At 35.4% G+C, this 18031-nt stretch overlaps 1 protein-coding gene across 1 annotated transcript in view; it reads left to right on the plus strand.

The window, feature by feature from the left end:
- The first annotated feature begins 2719 nt into the window (after window positions 1-2719).
- Window positions 2720-18031, plus strand: part of GNAI1 (G protein subunit alpha i1) — a 101583-nt gene continuing 86271 nt past the window's right edge. Inside the window, exon 1 of the mRNA XM_051961912.1 lies at window positions 2720-4405. Coding sequence (XP_051817872.1) covers window positions 4288-4405 — 118 coding nt within the window. The 5' untranslated portion in view covers window positions 2720-4287. The remainder of the gene's footprint in view (window positions 4406-18031) is intronic.

An 18031-nucleotide genomic window follows, 5' to 3' on the forward strand; every position in this document is an offset into this window, starting at 1 on the left:
ACCAGACACATTTTCATATGGTGACTTTGGGACTAAATCTAAAAAAGTTAAGTATTGTTGCATATCCTTGTTGGATTAGGATCAAGTAAACCTCCTTTTGCTAAATGTTCAATGACTTGCAATTGTCTCTTTTCATCCCAAAACCAAAACTGAACTAAAAGGTGGTACTATTAAGATCATTTTTCTTACAAAGGGATGAGGCCTGTTTATTTTTAAATAAATATTATGAAGATTTTTGTTAGTAACAATGTTTGTTCATAATGGTTACAGAAGATAACAGCTTTTTAAAATTGGTCTAATAGATGGATTTTTGCTATCAAACTCAAAATAATTGTATCTATCTCCTTTTCATAATCAATTCTAATATCATCACTGATTTTTTTTTTGCCATGTAGCATTTTTATATAGTATTTCTGGAATTTGATTTCTGAGGAAACTAGATAGTACATTGACTAGAACACCATCATTGTTGTCAAGAGGATCCAAGTTTAAATTCAGCCTAGATAACTTTCTAGTTATGTAACACTAGGCAAATCACAATCTCAACTGCCTCTAAAATAAAACGTAATAGAATAAAACAAATGTATATTCCCAATACTTTCAGATTTTCCAACTTTCATCCTTCAGTTTTGAATAATAACTCACCTTTCACTCTTATTCATGTGGTCTTCTCCAAATAAGTTACATTGAACATAGAATTATGAAGGAGAAGAGGCCATATTAGTTGACAGACTGACTAGAATCTTGAACTTAAAACTTAAAGGCAAAAACACATTTTGGAAAATTTATACCTACATAATATCTGTGTTAATGTATACTTTTGCTCTTGTAAAAGCAGTAGTCAAAGATTAAAATATGCCCCCCAAAATCAATATAATATTGATACAAAACAAGTCTTATCACCAAAACGTTTCTAGCAAATGGATGATAGGAATTTGTAATTTGTTCTCACATATGCTTGCTTTTCTGTAGTGCTATATCAACCACTATAATGATTCAAAGTAGGAATAGCAGTAGCCTCTATGTCAATGTCTCTTTCTTTTAACTCATACAAGTCATTTCATCACTCTGGTCCTGTTATAAACCTTATCAATAGTATTTTCAGGGACCTAATGGTGAGCAAAATCTTATTTTCAGAATGTCAAATCAATAAAAAGCATTTATTAGGTATCTACAATATACCAGGCACTGTATCAAGTGTTAGGGATACAAATAAGACAAAAAAATCCCCCCAAAACAGACTTTGCTCTCAAGAAACTCAAATCTAATTGGAAGGAAGTAATACCTTTAACAGAAATGAGGAAGTTAGAAAGTTCACAGCTATTATAGTAGTCTCAGGGCACTTGTATATCATTTTGACTGTCATTTATTTACTCTACTATTGTTAGTGTTGCTATCATTTCCTTCTCTCTTCTTTTTTCCCCCAATGAAGTACAAATAGGGAGGGTGACAGGACACATTATATCCTACTACTATTTTTTCATACTTAGTGTTCCATGAACTGTGATATTGATAAATAAAAGAAGTGCTTTATATTTCTTTAATTTTATATTACTTTATAGACATTTTATATACCTTTTTATAGATACACTGCAGGCATCTTCAGTATAAATATTAGTAAATAGGAAAACAATGATGTATGTTTAGTATCTTATTCTCCTTTCATGACTCTCATCTCCCAAGTCTCTATTTTTTTCATGGCACTTAACTTGAATATTATGAATATTTAGTTTGATGATATCTATTTAGGATGCTGCTATTCTTATGCTTTTCTTGGGAGAAAATGTATCTGTGAGATAATTGTGAATTGCCTTCTTTAACTTGACAGAATAGAATGAATATAAATTTTGATAGTATTTAGGGATATATTTAGGCTGATAAATGAAGAATAATCTGGAACCTGTTCCTGTTGGTGTTGCAAGCATTTTTAGGAAGGACTTGAAGCATGATTATAGATGTCATTTCATAAGCTTAGTTGGGCTGACTTATAGTTGAACGTGTATTCACATGTTGTTCCATTACACTTCTGCCAGTCAGCTTTCTTTGGAGATCTGATCTAAAGCTATTTTGATTATATCATTAATTTCGGCCCACCTTCTTTTTTTTTTCTCCTTAGGGGAAAGAAACTTAGTATAATACTACCACTGTCTGCTGTTTCAGCAGGAAAAGAAAACCTTACAAAGAAATCAAATAATTTTCTTTTCTTATCAGAAAGCATTTTTGTCATTCTCATTCCCACCATTATTCTATTTTCAACAGCAAGTGCTTGTTAAATTTGTTTTCTTGGAGGAGCCAGTTGATAACAGTTAATGAGCACCTACTATGTGAAAGGCATTATACCAGGTCTTTGTGCTGATGAAACATAATTTACTAGATATGATTCTTCTTTAAAAAAAAAATACCCTAACTGAATAGCAGGGTAAATTGATATTTATGCAATTCAATAAGTGGTTATTAAGTTCTTATGAAAATGGCACTCTCAGGAATACAGGATCATAGTATTATAGTTTAGAAGAGCTCTTAGAAGTCATCTAGTCTAAACTCTACATTTCCCTGATAAACAAAAGAGTAGATGGTCATGTTTTCTATGAGGAGGTGGAGAGTAAGAAATGTAATATTTGAATGCAGTTCCTTGAACTTATACTCCAGTGGATTTTCCAACATAAAGCATAAAAACAAAAGTCAGATGCTTCCAGCTTATTAGCCTGTACTAACCATTACACAGATTCAGCATTTATTAAGAACCTACAATGTTCAGAGCTTTTAACAGATATGGTCCTCACTCTCAAGGAGAATTACAATCAAAAGTAAATAAGACAAATACCCACGTGTCTCTAATACAAGTTAAAAGAGACTAAGGAAGAAGTCCAAAGAAAGTCCTGGTGGAAATTCATAGAGAGGGCATTTTAAAATGAGATTTAGATGCCCTGGTGGGCAGTTAATTTAGCCTTGAAAAGGAGGAAGGATATCAGAGGAGGTAGAGATAGGAGAGTCCATTCTGGAGACGAAGTGGGGAGGGTATAAGGGTATAAAGCAGAGGACTTCAAGCTACATCATGCATCATTGTTTCTGATGTAGTTGAATTATAGTGCCTGTGTTTATCCGGGCACTTTATTCCATGTTTTCTTAGTTTATATGATAATCTTGCTCTCTGTAGCAGTTTTATTTAGAACAATACTAGTCAGAACACTGCTGGTGGTATCACTTATCCTAAATGTCTCTCCCACTTTTCTTCTCTGGCTTTCCCTACGTAGGGAGGTAATGGGGGGTGGAGAGTATATGTCCAGCAAATGCTTTTGCTCCCTTCTTTCTTCCTCTCCATTTCCTTCCCACAGGCCTCAAATGCCAACAGAAATGGGATCTACACTTTGAGAACTCCCCTGCGGCTTTAGCAACGGAGCTGGGCATGCTCAGACACCAAGGACTCGGTTTCTTTTGCTTCTAAGTTTGGCAGCTTCCCCCACCCCACTGCATCTGAACAGGCAGGTCTGCGTTTGGGAAATGCAAAAAACCCAGGAGGAAATAAACCCATTTCTCACAGTGGTGGAAGGGAGGAGGGAAAGGGGCGGACGCCTACATTGGTGGAGTTGCTTTTTTTTCCCAGAACTTGACCTTCCTCCTCCTCTGGGCTGGGAAGTCTAGCACGAACCCAAGACACGACGAAGGGGCGCAAGCTTTTGCTCCCTGGCTTCGGAAAAAGGGGGCGGGGGAGTGGAAGTGGGTGGGAAAGGAAATGCGGGGGCGCGCGCGCGTCCTGCAGAGGGTGGTGTTGTCCGAGTGCACGTGTGCGGGTGCGCGCCGTGGGGAGTGGAGGGAAGGGAAAGAGGCGGGGCTGCTGCCAGGACCGGGTTGGGGTGAGAGTACGCGGGCGCATTGCACTACCGAGGAGGTACAGCTACAGCAGCCGGAGCAGTAGCGGTGGCGGTTGCACTTTGGGAAGGGTAGATAACTATATGTATCAGTTTTGGCATCAGCAACAGTATCCCCTGCGTTTCATCCTTCAGTCTGGGTCATAGGGAACCGAGGTGCTCTTCTCAGAAGGGGAGCTCAGGGCCTGAGAATCCTCCCCTGGATGCTACTGGCACTCTCTTCTTAGGCTCCTACTTTCACCAGTGGGCTGGAGAGTGGGGAGAGCTCCCGGAGAGGGACGCTGTGGAACCTCTCCTGTCGTCAAGCCCAAGAGCGAGTCCATAGGCGACCGCGAGGGAGCCTGGCAATTGGGATTGTGGAAGAAGAAATAGACGTTGGAGGTGGAGGGAGGAAAGGTCCTTCCCGACGCTCCACAAGATGGGCTGTACGTTGAGTGCGGAGGACAAGGCGGCGGTGGAACGGAGTAAGATGATTGACCGTAACCTGCGGGAGGATGGCGAGAAAGCCGCGCGGGAGGTCAAACTGCTTCTGCTGGGTAAGAAAGAAAAAACCCATTAGGAGGATGGCATGAGCTAAGGGTGTTGCTTACGGCTACTGTAGTATTATATATCCCAGTTTGGGGGAGGGAGACGGATCCGAAGGATGTGGCTTTGGTGTGAATCACCAGATGATCCCATTCTGCTGAGTTGATCCTTTTCAGTGGAGAGGCTGGTGATGGGTGGGGTGGGATGAGGGTGAGGGGAGAGTTGGTCTACACTGCCTTTTTTCCTTGCTCATCGTGTTCATAGATTGGGTGGGTTTCAGAAGCCAGCTTGGAGGGAGGTATTGAAATATGTTCTTAAAGATGCAGACTCCTTTACGAAGGGGAGGGGGAGAGAGCAGTGGACATTTTTTTTTCTTTTTCCTTTCCTTTTAAAGAACTTGAGAATATACACAGAGCTAAGGAGTAATATCAGTTTGATGTAGTGTAGGGCAGAAGCAAGCCAGTGCTCGATTTTCCCCACCCCACTTCCCTACTCCCTCCTTAATGTGCTTAAGAGAACTTGCGGAGAGGTTGGTTGTAGAGTATATATATATTATTTTACTCCAAAATCTTTTGATGCCATCCTTATTAAAAAGACAGGATCGGTTTTTGATTATATAGTGCATAGTTGAGTACATTTTAAAAACATTGCTTTTAAAGTTTATTTAGTTTTTTTTTTTTTGTTTGTTTTTACTATAGTGAAAGGGTTTTTAAAAATTCGACAATGAGTCTTTGCAAAGCTATGTACCTTGCTTTTACAAACGTACTTTAGATATTGAACTTCAAAAGGCCATTTCCTAAGTATTAAGGTAATATTGCTGTTTTTAAGTTTCTAAAGCATTAGAAGGCTGATATTTATTCGTTGCAAAGACGTAATTTTTCTATAGCCATTACATTAATATTCAGTTATTGTTTTATGTAGAAAAAATGCAAAGGATAACTTTGAATAATAGTGTAGTTATTTTCCAAATGAAACATTCATTCTCATCTTTATACCACCCCCCACCATTTCTTCCTCTTCTCCTTTTTTCCTTTCTCTTTCTAACCCATATAAGTAATTAACTTATATGAAACTTGGAATATATATACATATATATATGTATATACATATATATATATATATATGTATGTTGTTTTTGTTTGTTTGTTTGTTTTTTAATGAGAGTCCTATTCCCTTTAAACCCATAAAATACTACATATTAAATTTAATATTTTCATTGTGGAGGTTGTTAGGCTGTAAAGAAGTTTTTTTTTTTTTTTTTTTTTTTTATAAATGGCTCAATGGAAGAATATTTGCATGGGCAACTTTTAGATTTATTTTACTTGGTTAAGTGAGCTATAAGATAAATGAAGGCTTTTGGTTAGTCCTCCTGTATCATGTTTAAAAGTATCAAACTTGGAAGGATTAAATGTCATAATGAATCAAATCATTTTGTAAGCAAGTTGTGAATATTTTAAGACTGAGTTAGCCACCCTTTTTCTTGCTAATGCCTGTGTTTTCAGAGTTAAAAAAATATTAAGTTCATGTAGCATGACAGATTGATATAAAGGTACTGATAAGGTCAAGATATATATGATGTGTACAAAAAAGTCATTCAAACTTAATGTCCATTTGTCTTGTGGGAGTGATCATCTTCTGATGTGGATGCTCTAGAGAGCACATGCAAAGCAAGAAGCCTCTTTCAAATTTCAGGATTGTTGCTCTGAAATTATTATATAGGCCCAGCTCAGCTGTAACTTTTAGAAACCCATCTTAAAGGTTTTCACTAAAACAAACTTAAAATCAATTGGGAGAACATTTTATTTGTTTTTTTTTTTTAAGGGCGGGGAGGGGGGAGATGGCCTTAATTTATCATGAACACGTCCTGAAATTGCTATATATACTTTTGGACATTGTAGTATGTAGCATAGGTAGCTCAGTACAGAGTGCTAGATCTGGAGTCAGGAAGACTAATCTTCCAGTGTTTAAATCTGACCTCAGCACCTCAGTATCTCTATGACCTTGGGGAAGTCACTTAATCCTGTTTGCCTCAGTTATCTCATCTCTCAAGTGAGTTGGAGAAAGAAATGGCAAATTAGTATCATTGCCAAGAAAACTTCATCTGAGGTCAAGAAGAGGCAAACAAGTGAAAAAAAAAAAACAAAAACAAAAACAAACAAAAACAAAAACAAAAACAAAAACGAACAAATAATAGATACAGTACTGGACCTGAAATAAGAATCTTTTGATACAAATTACTTTTTAAGCTTCGATTTCAGAAACTGTAAAATGCTCACAATGTTCTGCTTTTGGTTAATATTAACATTCAAGCTCTTCACTTGAAGTGCTCTGTAAGTAAAGATTATATTATTTCTTGGTTCTTAGTTGTATCACTTCTATGCTTAACTTCTCTGTAACTCAGCTTTCTAGTCTGAAAATGGAATTAATATTTGAATTGGGCATATTAGATAAGTAATATATGAGGCGTTTAAATTGTATAATATTATAGAAATATAAGCTATCATTTAAATTAATTGTACTAATGATAGGTTGATAGTCTGAAAGCTAAAAGGGACTTAAAAAAAATTTAGGCCTCCAGTGATCCTCATTTTCCCAAGGCCATGTTTGTAATTTCCACTCAGTCTACCTCCATATCAAACATTCTTTTTTATAATGTTGCCCCCTCATGAAGTGAAGTTATAAAATAGAGAGATAATTAAGGTCAGAGTGCTTCTTTTGTTTTTGCCATCTCTTGCAGGCCAATGCTTTTTAAGAAAACCTTGTATTAAAATGTGTTTATTAAATCAGTGTTTTCTTTAATTTGCTGCATGTTTAAAGAATGTGAATCTTTACAGCAGGTGATAGGGAAAATAACCAGTAAATTAATAGTGGGTTCAGAAAATCATTAGAGATTAAATATTTTGTGCTGATTACATATAAATATTTTGAAATAATTTTCCATTACTCTTGGTGGGGTGGGAATGAGTTTCCAAAACTCTTTTTTTAAATTGTTCTATTGTTCTGGCCTTGGATTCATATTTTCTGAACAGAATTATGGCTAATTCCTTTTTTTTTTTTTTTTAACTTCTATTAATAGTGATGCTGGAGTACCATTGTGCCTAAAGTTCTCCTAACATTTTCTTGACTAATAGTTCAGTGATTTCATAAATTTATCCTTCTCTAATGTTTGAATACAAGCTTTGATTTCATTTTAGACTGTCAAAATCTGATCTTCACTAATTTTATTAGCTGCTAAAACTTTTATAGGTAGTTTAATCATTCCAATTCAAGGATCCACATGAATTAGCAGGAAACATAAAGTGATTTTATAAGGAACACATATAGCTAGCATGATTTTCTATCTAATAAGTTAGTCAAACAAAATTTTATTAAATGCCTAATATTTGCAATGTATTGTGTTGGGCATTGGGAGTATAAAGATGAAATGCAACATTCTTCCTTTATGGGAGTTCCCGTCTGCTGAGAACATAGGATAAGGTATGTATACAAGTCAACATACTAGAAAGGGAGATTATAATTGAAACAATAAAAAATAGCATTCAAATATCACTTCAAAAAATGCAAAACACTTTACACTAACCTGTAAGGAAGGTACTGTTATTATCCACATTTTCTGGATGAGGAAATTGAGGGAGACAGAGATTGAACAGTTATCCAGAATTGCAGAACTAGGGTCTGAGGCTAGATTTAAATTCAGTCTTTGAGGTCCAGCATACTTTTTTATATTAGCAGATTTTTATCAACTTTTTAAGGTTTGCTGTTCATCATTTAAGCCTCCTAAAACTCTCTGAGGTTGTTAAGAGTAAGACGGAAGTTACTTAATGTCCTTAAATCTGTTTCCTCTTGTGTAAAATAAGGAGTTGATTTGGATTTGGGGGTTTTCAGGTTTCTTTTACAATAAATTTCTGATACTTTAAAAAAAATAATTGAAGAAACAAATTGAAGTCCAAGAAAATTAGTTCAGTGATTATCTAAGGCCATAAGAGTAAGTGGCAGAAAGGAAATTCAGGCTCAAGTCTAATAACTCTAGGACTTCCTCTCTCCCCTTGTGGTTACAGAAGTCTAGACACACTGTAATAAGATATATGAAAAGAGAGATCCTTTTCAGCTGAGGAAATTGAGAAAAGAATCTTCATGGAGAAAATAGCACCTGGCCTACAACATAAAGGACCTAAGATAAGTTCTTCTGATTATAGAACAACCTTTGAGAGAATGCTTAGAGGAGAGAGGACAGAAAAAAGAGGCCAGGTCCCTAGCGGTAATATGAAATGAGACAACAGAGACAGGCTAAGAAGTTTGTATTTTATCTCACACTAAATGAAGCTAAACTGACAATTTTTGGATACTTAACCTTGTCTGGTTATAATTTCCTAAAGATACCTGGGATTTTGCAAGATACACCAGGGACATATTTTCTGCTCTATTGTAGGAAAACATATCCATCAGGTGAATTCTTCACTAGAATTGATCTTCACTAAGTGGATACTCTCTGATGACCTTGTGTTTTGTTTGTTTTGTTGTTGTTTGTTTTTATCCTTGTGACTTGAAGGAAAACTGCATCTTTTATCACTTTTTCTATGGCATCTGTTTTTCTTTTTTCTTTTTTTTCTTTCTGATGATCTTTGCTATTATTATTAGTTTGGCATGTGTGTGAAAGTTGAATTGCAGCAAATTAGGAAACTATACAATAGTATAGACAATGGTATGAACTAAAAGTTAATCAGGGAAAGTTTGCCAACTCAAAATTGGCAATTGATTAGCTATATGTAGGTGTCAGGAGAGAGGGGTTTGATTTTGAGATTTCAATCTTGGTTTTGAATTTGACTGGTAGATCATTTCCTAGTTTCTTTTTCTTTTTCTTTTTTTGCTTGCTTTAATCTCTCCTTTTTAAAAATGGAGCTTTTTAACTAAACTTAAGAAAATATCCCCATTTACTCCATGTGTAAAAATGCAGAGATTAAATTGAATACTTAAGTCAATTTCCTTGCTAATAAGTTTCCCCCACGAATAAGAGATTTAAGATATGTTTGTGCCTCTTGGAATTTTATTCTTATAACTAGGATTTGTTAGTGAATAGATTTTATAAATATATAAAATTACACTAAATTTTAATTTATTTTATGTGTCATTAATTGACTGGAACATGACAGTATAATCCAAGAAAGTATATCATTTATTCATTTCTTGATTGTGGTTTAGGCCTTTATTTTTTAAGTTTGATTTGGTATGTTTTTATATTGGAAAGATTTCTCAATATTTGTGTCAGAAAAAATAATGCCCTTTTCTTTAAAGTTAGAACTAGTTGAAGAACCCATTTTAAAAGAGAACAAATATCTTTGCATTGTATTTGTTTGATTCTCTTAAGAGGAAAAATAGTTGATATCTGTGGGGTTTTTCTTAGAAGGGCCACAATTTAACATTGCTACATTTTACTATCATATCTGGGGTTAACATTGCTATATTTTTTTCCTCTGAGGCAATTGAGGTTAAGTGACTTGCCCAGGGTCACACAGCTAGGAAGTGTTAAGTGTCTGAGATAAGACTTGATCTCAGGTCTTCCTGACTTCAGGGCTGGCCTATCTACTGCACCACCTAGCTGCCTTGAAAAGCTAGTCTTAACTTTTAGTGAGTGTGTGTGTGTGTGTGTGTGTGTGTGTGTGTGTGTGTATGTTTGCCTTTAAACTGACTGCAGGCAAGCCAAGAATATAGATATAGTTTAATTCCATTTTAATAAATCAATCTCTCTCTGTGTCTCTCACACACATTTATTAGATCATAACTTTCTAAAATTGATTTTTTAAAAAGGAGCATTTTTATACTCTAGTGGTTCTTAATTTTGTCAACTGCCTCAATATTATTTTTCAGTACATTAATGTTTATTACACCCCATCTTCACTAAAAAGAAAAAAAAGAAAGTTATCAGTTTTCTCTTGGATTTTACAACTAGGTTAGAAAGAAGATAAAAATTACAGTAAATTTGTTCCTAAATATATTTCTTATCACTAAAACCAACAAATTGCTGTTTAGAATGTAGCAATCTTAGTCTTATTTGCTTCCTTTGAATTTAACCTGTGACTTCCTTAGAGATCCAGATCAAATTTGGGAAATCCTGGAAAGCAAGACTTAACACAATTACTTTATTTCTTTTAAATTTGCACATATAAATATATTATCAGGATCTCTTTTAGAGTAATCCAGTTTTAATGTTTTAACTTTATAAATGAAGGATCTGAGGTGGAGAAGGTGAGAAGTGATATACCCAAGTTTTATTACCTCATTTACTAAAAAAAAAAACAAAAAACAAAAAAAAAAACTTAGAATTTATAGTTTAAAATATTTCCTTTTTTTCAAATAAGATGATACTTGAACATTACATAGCTTGTCTTTGTTGTGTAGGTCCTGTATTGGAAACTAGTTAAATTGAAATCATAAATTATAGGAATATTTTTGAAAATGATTAATTCCCTCAACCTCCCCCCCCCCCCATTTACAACTATTTGATGGCTCACAAATATTCTCTTCATTTTTGTGCATTCATTTCATTTTCATATACCAAAATTTTACCAAAAGTTCAGAACTTCAGGTTAAAGAGGACCTGCAAAAATTGAAAATAAAGTTCAAAAGCTATTTATCTCTAACACAATGATTATACTTCATATAATATAGTATTTAATACTGATTTTGTTGTGATAATTGGTTAAATAGATATTTAATCTGTCTTTGGTGACTTTCTAGTTCAATTTGATTAAAATACTGAAGTTTTAAAATTGATTTTAAAAAATTGGAATATCTCATGTCAATAATGGAGTACCCTTATACTTCGTTGAATTTATTTTATTTGTATCCAAAATTAAGTTTAATTTAAGACATTCTATAGTCTATCTTAGGTATATATTATTTTTTAATTTTTTATATTATTTTTATATTTGATTTTAAACTTACTGCAGGCAAGCTAAGATTATAGGTATAGTTTGATTCCATTTTAACAAAACATTCTCTGTCTCACACACAGATGGCTACATATATGTGTATGTATGTACATATGATTATGTATATTATTTATGTATGTATATATGTTTATATCAATCTATTTCTTATCATCAATCTGTGCTGGGGGGAGAAGGGAAGCTTGGACTTCAGGAGTTCAAATGTTACATTTAAATAACTTTGTTTCCCTGGGCAAATCATTGAATCCTATTTGCCTCTTAGTTTCTCATGTATAAAATGAGCTGGAGAAGGAAATGTCAAGCCACTCCAGTATCTTAACACATAGGTGTAAATTATGTGTGCGTGCACATAAATGTTTACATATCATTTTTGCTATTCTAATTGCAAAATTTGGACTTTTGCTGTCCCATTTGTAAATTAGATCAATATATTTGATTCAGTGATGTTTAGTACTTTGAAAAACTTTCTTCTTTGAAGTCTTTGAAGTAAACTAGAGAATGGATTTCTCTATGCACAATTCTTTTATATCATAATTGTGGATGGTGATCCACAATTTTTATGTTGTTACTTTGGACCATTTCCTAACTTTGATTCCTGAAAGTTTTTGAAAGTAATTGACAGACTTAAATGGCAGAAGGGGCTGATGCCTTTATGCAAGAACTTCATTTCTAAAAAGCCCAAAAGAATGTTTGTCTTGCCATTATTTTCTCCTTAATGAACCTTGTAGAATACTTAAGCCTAGTAAATGAAATCTCTCTGTGTATGTATGTGTATATGTATATACACACAGATGCACAGATACACACACATACAGATATACATACATATACACATATCCATTTATATCCATCAATCTGAACTCATTCAATTGAAACTCCTCTCCAAAGTAACTAATCATCATTTTCTTGTCAAATCCTATGGATTTTTCTCAATCTTTATTCTTCTTGATTTGTCTACAGCATTTATTAGTGTTAGTGGTCATTTTCACTTTAGTAGATTTTTGGGACATTGCTTTCTGGTTCTTTTCCTACCTATTTCTGACTGTCCTTCTGACTTAGTCCTTAGTCAAACTGTCCTCACTAGGGAACAGCCCTTGGAGTTCTTCTATCTTGTGTTTTCATTATCTCTTTCTACTGTTTCTCTTGATATTTTCATCAACTCTCTGAGAACTAGTTCTACATTACCACCTGCCTATTGCACATTTCAAACTGACAATCTTGTAAGATGTTTAGAACAAGCCTCAGTATAGTTCCTTACACCTCATAACCTTTTAAATTTCACTGTTTCTGTGATTCTTTTGGTCATTTATTTTTGCAATCTTGAAGTCATTCTGGAATTCCCCACTTTCTCTCTAAGCTCACAGATGCAATTAGTTGCTTGTCAAGTTTTTTTTCTTCCACCTCTCAAACATCTCACAAATCTATTCCCTTTACCACAGCCACCACCCTTGTTTGAGACCCTTATCACCTCCTTTCTGAGATATTCCAGTTGCCATAATTGCTATATCTGCCTCCAGTTTTTGCCTTTTCCAGTTCCTCCTTTATTCGTGCCAAAGTGATTTTCCAAAAAATAAGCCTCTGTCACTTCCCTACTCCATAAAACCTAGTGCTTCCCTATTATATCTGGGGTCATATATATATACAATACTCTGCTTAGCATTTAAAGGCCTTCCCAACCTAGTTGCAACCTGCCTTTCCAGGCATATTATACTCTTATCAGACTGTACAGTCTAGTCAGACTGACCTGCTTGATGATGCCTTCCCCCCTTTTACCTTCCTTCCCTTTCACCTTCCTTCCCTTTCACCTTTGCCTCTTATAATTCTTATCTCTCTGAAAATTTAGCTCCCTAAGTAGTTTTTTTCTGTTTTCCTCATGCTAAAGTTACTTTGTATATACTTTTGTAAACTTTTTCTTTGTATTTTGTTGTTTCTTTTGAAAATCCTGCAGTTGGTTCAGTCATGTTGGCTCACAAATTAAAGTCATTTTGTTCTAAGGAACGCCTCTGTATTTCTCTATTTTTCATTTATCTTCCTATATAGTTTATTCAAGAATGATCATGAATATTTATTGGGCACCTACTCATAAAGGCAGTGTGACAGTGTAAAAGTGTGAATTTTTTTTTTTTTTTTTTTTTTTTTTTGCGTGTTGACATCCTAGATGACTCAGTGGTACACTCCCTGTGCTGATATAGGAAACTTAAAAGATTCATGGTAGCCCATAACCTGTCAAAACAATTTCTACTTCTCACGAATTCCTAAAGTGCTTTACAACTCAATGTCCTATTCTATTATCTAGAATTCATTTAGAGAGAATTAGTAAAGTGGCCATATCCTAGCATTACATAGAAGCTTTAGCTTTACTACCTGATTCAGCAGAGACCCTCCCAAACTCTTATCATCCTATGATTTTGGTAACTGTCCAGAAGGGAAACACATTTTGATGATAGAAAAGGAATTCTCTTCCTCTCATACCCTTATTTTCAGTGTAGATAGCCCATGGTACTATCCAGAGGAATATGTTCCCCATATTGTGACTTCAGTTCCTCTTAGAAATGCCAGCTTCATGGACTCCACAAGCCATCCTCTTTCTTCAAGAGGCATGCTTCTCGGAAGCTCCTCTTCTATTTTTAAGAATGCCAAATCTTCTTATTCTTGAACTTGGAATTACCATGAAGACACTGTTGGGCAAACATGGCCCCAAAATTCTGTATCATCTACAACCAGCGTTGAATTTTACGTTCTTGTGAGATACAGATTAATTTAAGAGACCACAAATTAAAATTATCTGTGTTTTACTGTATTTTTATTTATTTTGGCAAATATTTCCCAGTTATATTTTAATTTGGCCTTGTCTCAATGCATATTGCAATTAGACACCTCTATTCTAGAATGCTTGTTTTGAAATCATCCTTTCTGGAAATTCTCTCTTCTAACTAAGAAATGGAAGTCAGGAAAACTTGACTCTGGACTTAGATCTCAGCCTAATTGAATTCATTCTTTGAGCCAGCCATATGCTTCCATAGGAACTTTCCTTTTGTCTCAGCTGTCATCTCTTAAATTGAGAAAGTTCATCCACAGAACCAGCCTTCATGTCATGTGATCAAGCATTTACAGCTTATCAAACTGTACATCTGATATACACCTTATACATTAATGCTGTATCTATTGGCAGTACTCAGGTTTACTCTTAGTTTCATTGCAGCTCATAGGATTTCAAAGACAACCAAAAAGAGTTCCAGAATTGTTAAGTGAGTCTTTGCACTCATGTATGTAGACATGTTGCTTCTTCCAACAGAGTCCACCAGGTCACCTTAGGGGCAGGCAGCCTTAGTTACCGAAGCACTTCTAGAATGGTGTCAAACATGAGGATCATAGATTTGGAATTAGAAGAAGCCTTAGAGGATTCCTAGTTCAACCCTCTTATTTTATAGGTGAACAATCTAATCTCAGATATATGATTTACCTAAGATCATACTAGTATTAAAAAGCAAATGGAGGAAGGGTGTCAATTAGATCCTCTGACCTGTCACTTGGGGCAGCTTTGGAGACAGCCCCAAATTAATAAGGATTTATTTTTCTCCATAACATCTAACACTAATCACAGCCTTACTTTTATAGATCTTAAGTAATACTAGAGAGGACATGAAGAGTAAATGGAATAAATAGTGGCACAAGTGAGACTAAATTAACCTTTTTGATAGTTCCATGATTGCTACTCTGAGACACCTGCTAATTTCCTATAGACAAGTGGATCCGTATTTTTGTTTATTTTATTTTATTTTTGGCTCAGGGTACAATTCTATTCTTTGCAATGAAGGGTACATGGCATGATAAATGTTTACTCTGGCAGCATTACAGAGGAGTTACACATATGCACATGTTTGCAAGTATGAATTCTGTACAATTTTTAGCACAACTCATGCCACAGCCAGCGAATAGCCCTGTAGACAATCCAGTTGGGGAATCACTGCTGTAGCTTTTCCTGTAGGACCTGAATTACCGATTTAATTCTATCTGGCCACTTAAACTTTGGATGTATAAGCCTTTGATAAAAAAAAAAAAAAAAAAAAATTGCTGACTAGGAAGGCAGGCATGTTTGATTGAGATAGCAAACCATTTCACCTAAGTGACTGATTGATTACTTTTTGTATTTGTAGTCAAAGGCCTGGAATTCTAGAATTGAATGAACAAATAATGCCTTGTTTCCAAGAAGATCAGCTCCTCGGGTTTTTTTTTTTTTTTTTTTCCAGAGAGATGGTCTCTAGGAATGGTATTCTATGGCTATTTGTTATTGTTCAAAATATAGTTACAGTAGATATGCAGTATTTTGCAATTGTCTCTTCTGGGGCTTAAGACAGATACATTTGGAGTAATAAATGGCACCTGTTCATTCAACACAGATCCTGTAATGATAAACAAATAGATGAATTTCCTTGATATTTAGCTGGAATATTCAGAGGCAATAGGAGTGACAGAGGATCTTGGCATTCTAATATTGGCTCTGGCAAAAAATGGTGACTGGGCAAGTTACAATCTTTTTGAAAATCAGTTTTCTTACTTGTAAGGTGAAGAGATTTAGCAAGGTAATCTCAGTAGCTTTAGTCTTCTAAGTAACATTGCTGCAGAATGGTTCTTGAAGATTTCCACCTCCCTCTTTACCCCCCAGTTTTCCTTGGAGGTAGACTTTTAATATGTTATGAAACAACTCAACATGAAAATGTTTTCTTTGAAATAGTTTAAGTAATTCTCAATCCTGATTAAAGTATTATTCTCATGATTCAGACTCCTGAATCTGAAGTGGGTTGTAGTCCCTTTAAGAAACTAATCCTTTCAGATTGATTTATTTCTTTCTGATTCTCAACCCCTCCTAGTTGATGCATTATCAGTTCAGGAAGCTAGGACCTTTGATTCACAAATCCTGGTCAAAAGCACCCCTTTTGAATTCCAAAAGGAGATCTGGGCTTGTCCCAGCCCCCACTGGATCTGAGCCAACTTGGGACTCCACCCACGGGCCCCTTGCGTTAAATCTCTCATTATAAAAGAGACAAGTTGGAGTCCTCTCTTTGCAGAGGTTCCAAACATGCCACCCTTATGCCTGACATGCCAAGGGTCTCTGCCCACTGGAATAATATTTTCAGTGCCCTCTTTTCTTTACCTAACACCTTTTACTAACTAGACTTTAACCCTACTTCCTATGCCCATAATAAACTTCTTTTATCAATCTAGTTTTTTGGGTCTGTAAATTCCTTTACAGGGGACTCTTGCGCCACCATTAGACCTCATTTAACTCTCCACCCTTGTGCTGAATCCAGAGGGGTTGCAGCGAGCTCTATTTGAGTCCCTGTACCCCGAACCTGCCACTAGATCTCATTTTCATTTGGGTACTCCAAATCTAAACATCATCAAATCAATACCTTAAATTTCTAAAGGAGGACAAGTAGGCAGTATGGTATAGTGAAAAGAGTATGGGCTTCTGAGTTGTATTGAGTCTCAGAAGGGATCCCAAAAGATTGGGGTCACAGACTGGTGTTCCTAGGTGTCCCACAAGAATTTGCAGGCTTGAACCTATACCCAAGTCTGGGGGCAAAGTTTTTGTCATTTTAAGCTCAATTGAAGTGAGCTAAATTCCAAAAGAATTTAGCAAAACCTAGAAGCAAGGAGATATATTTATCCAGTTTTTCATGTCATTGATATGCTAATTGTATGTCCTAGAAGTAGAACTGAAGAGTGATCTCTGGAATTTGATTATCTATCACTGACCAGTAGATCTAGTACTATCCCAGGGCCAGAAGACTTGACAGACAGATTGTCAGAGCAATAGCACTCTAAAATCAGAAAATCTGAGGATCACCATTATGTCTTTCCTAAACACTAAGGGAATAATTATTATTATATTCCTAGGCCAGAACACTTTTACAACCATTGAAGGACAGATTGTTAGAATGATAGTACTTTAAGGTTGGGAAACCTCAGTATCACTGATTCTAAAGCCAGAAGATTTTAGAATCATTGATAGATTTTTAGAACAGAAGCACTCTAAGATGGGGGATGGAAACCTCCTTATTGCTATTTTCCCTACAAGCTACACTTCTACAGTTGGAGGACTTGGGTTTAAATCCCATCTTGAATGTTTATTATTATATAATTGTATGATTTTGGGTAAATCACAATCTTTTAAAGCTTTAGTTTTGTCATCTGGAAAAATTAAGGAGTGGCATCTGAGATCTCTTCTACTTCCAGATCTTTGGTCTTAGTGGTAAGCATAGGTGAATGGGACTGATTAGAAGAAGTATTTCTCAGTATTTTCACATGATCCCTGTTCCCAGAACTCTAGGACCTTGGGGAGGTCATTTGATCTCTGAAGGGATGAACTTTGAACCCTGGGATAAAGGAAGTTGCAGGAAGTGATATGACCTGTGGAAGGCAGTCAGCATTGGTGACCATTGGTCAAGAATGGTTATGTCCTTTTAGTCTATCTAATGAGAAAACTCGAGTCTTTTGCTTTTAAACCCTGGACAAGTCGGAAGCTGATCAGGTTCCAGGTGCACATGGTGGGAATTGGGATGGCTCCCAGGTATGTCTGGGCCTTTCCCTGCAGGGATTAAATAAATGCTTTCTCTTTGTACCTGATGATGTCTCTGATTAGTTAATTGGGAAGGGGGTCTTCTATCTGACCTGTCCTATACATAG

The sequence above is a fragment of the Antechinus flavipes genome, chromosome 5, assembly GCF_016432865.1.
Source record: "Antechinus flavipes isolate AdamAnt ecotype Samford, QLD, Australia chromosome 5, AdamAnt_v2, whole genome shotgun sequence".
Taxonomy (NCBI): domain Eukaryota; kingdom Metazoa; phylum Chordata; class Mammalia; order Dasyuromorphia; family Dasyuridae; genus Antechinus; species Antechinus flavipes.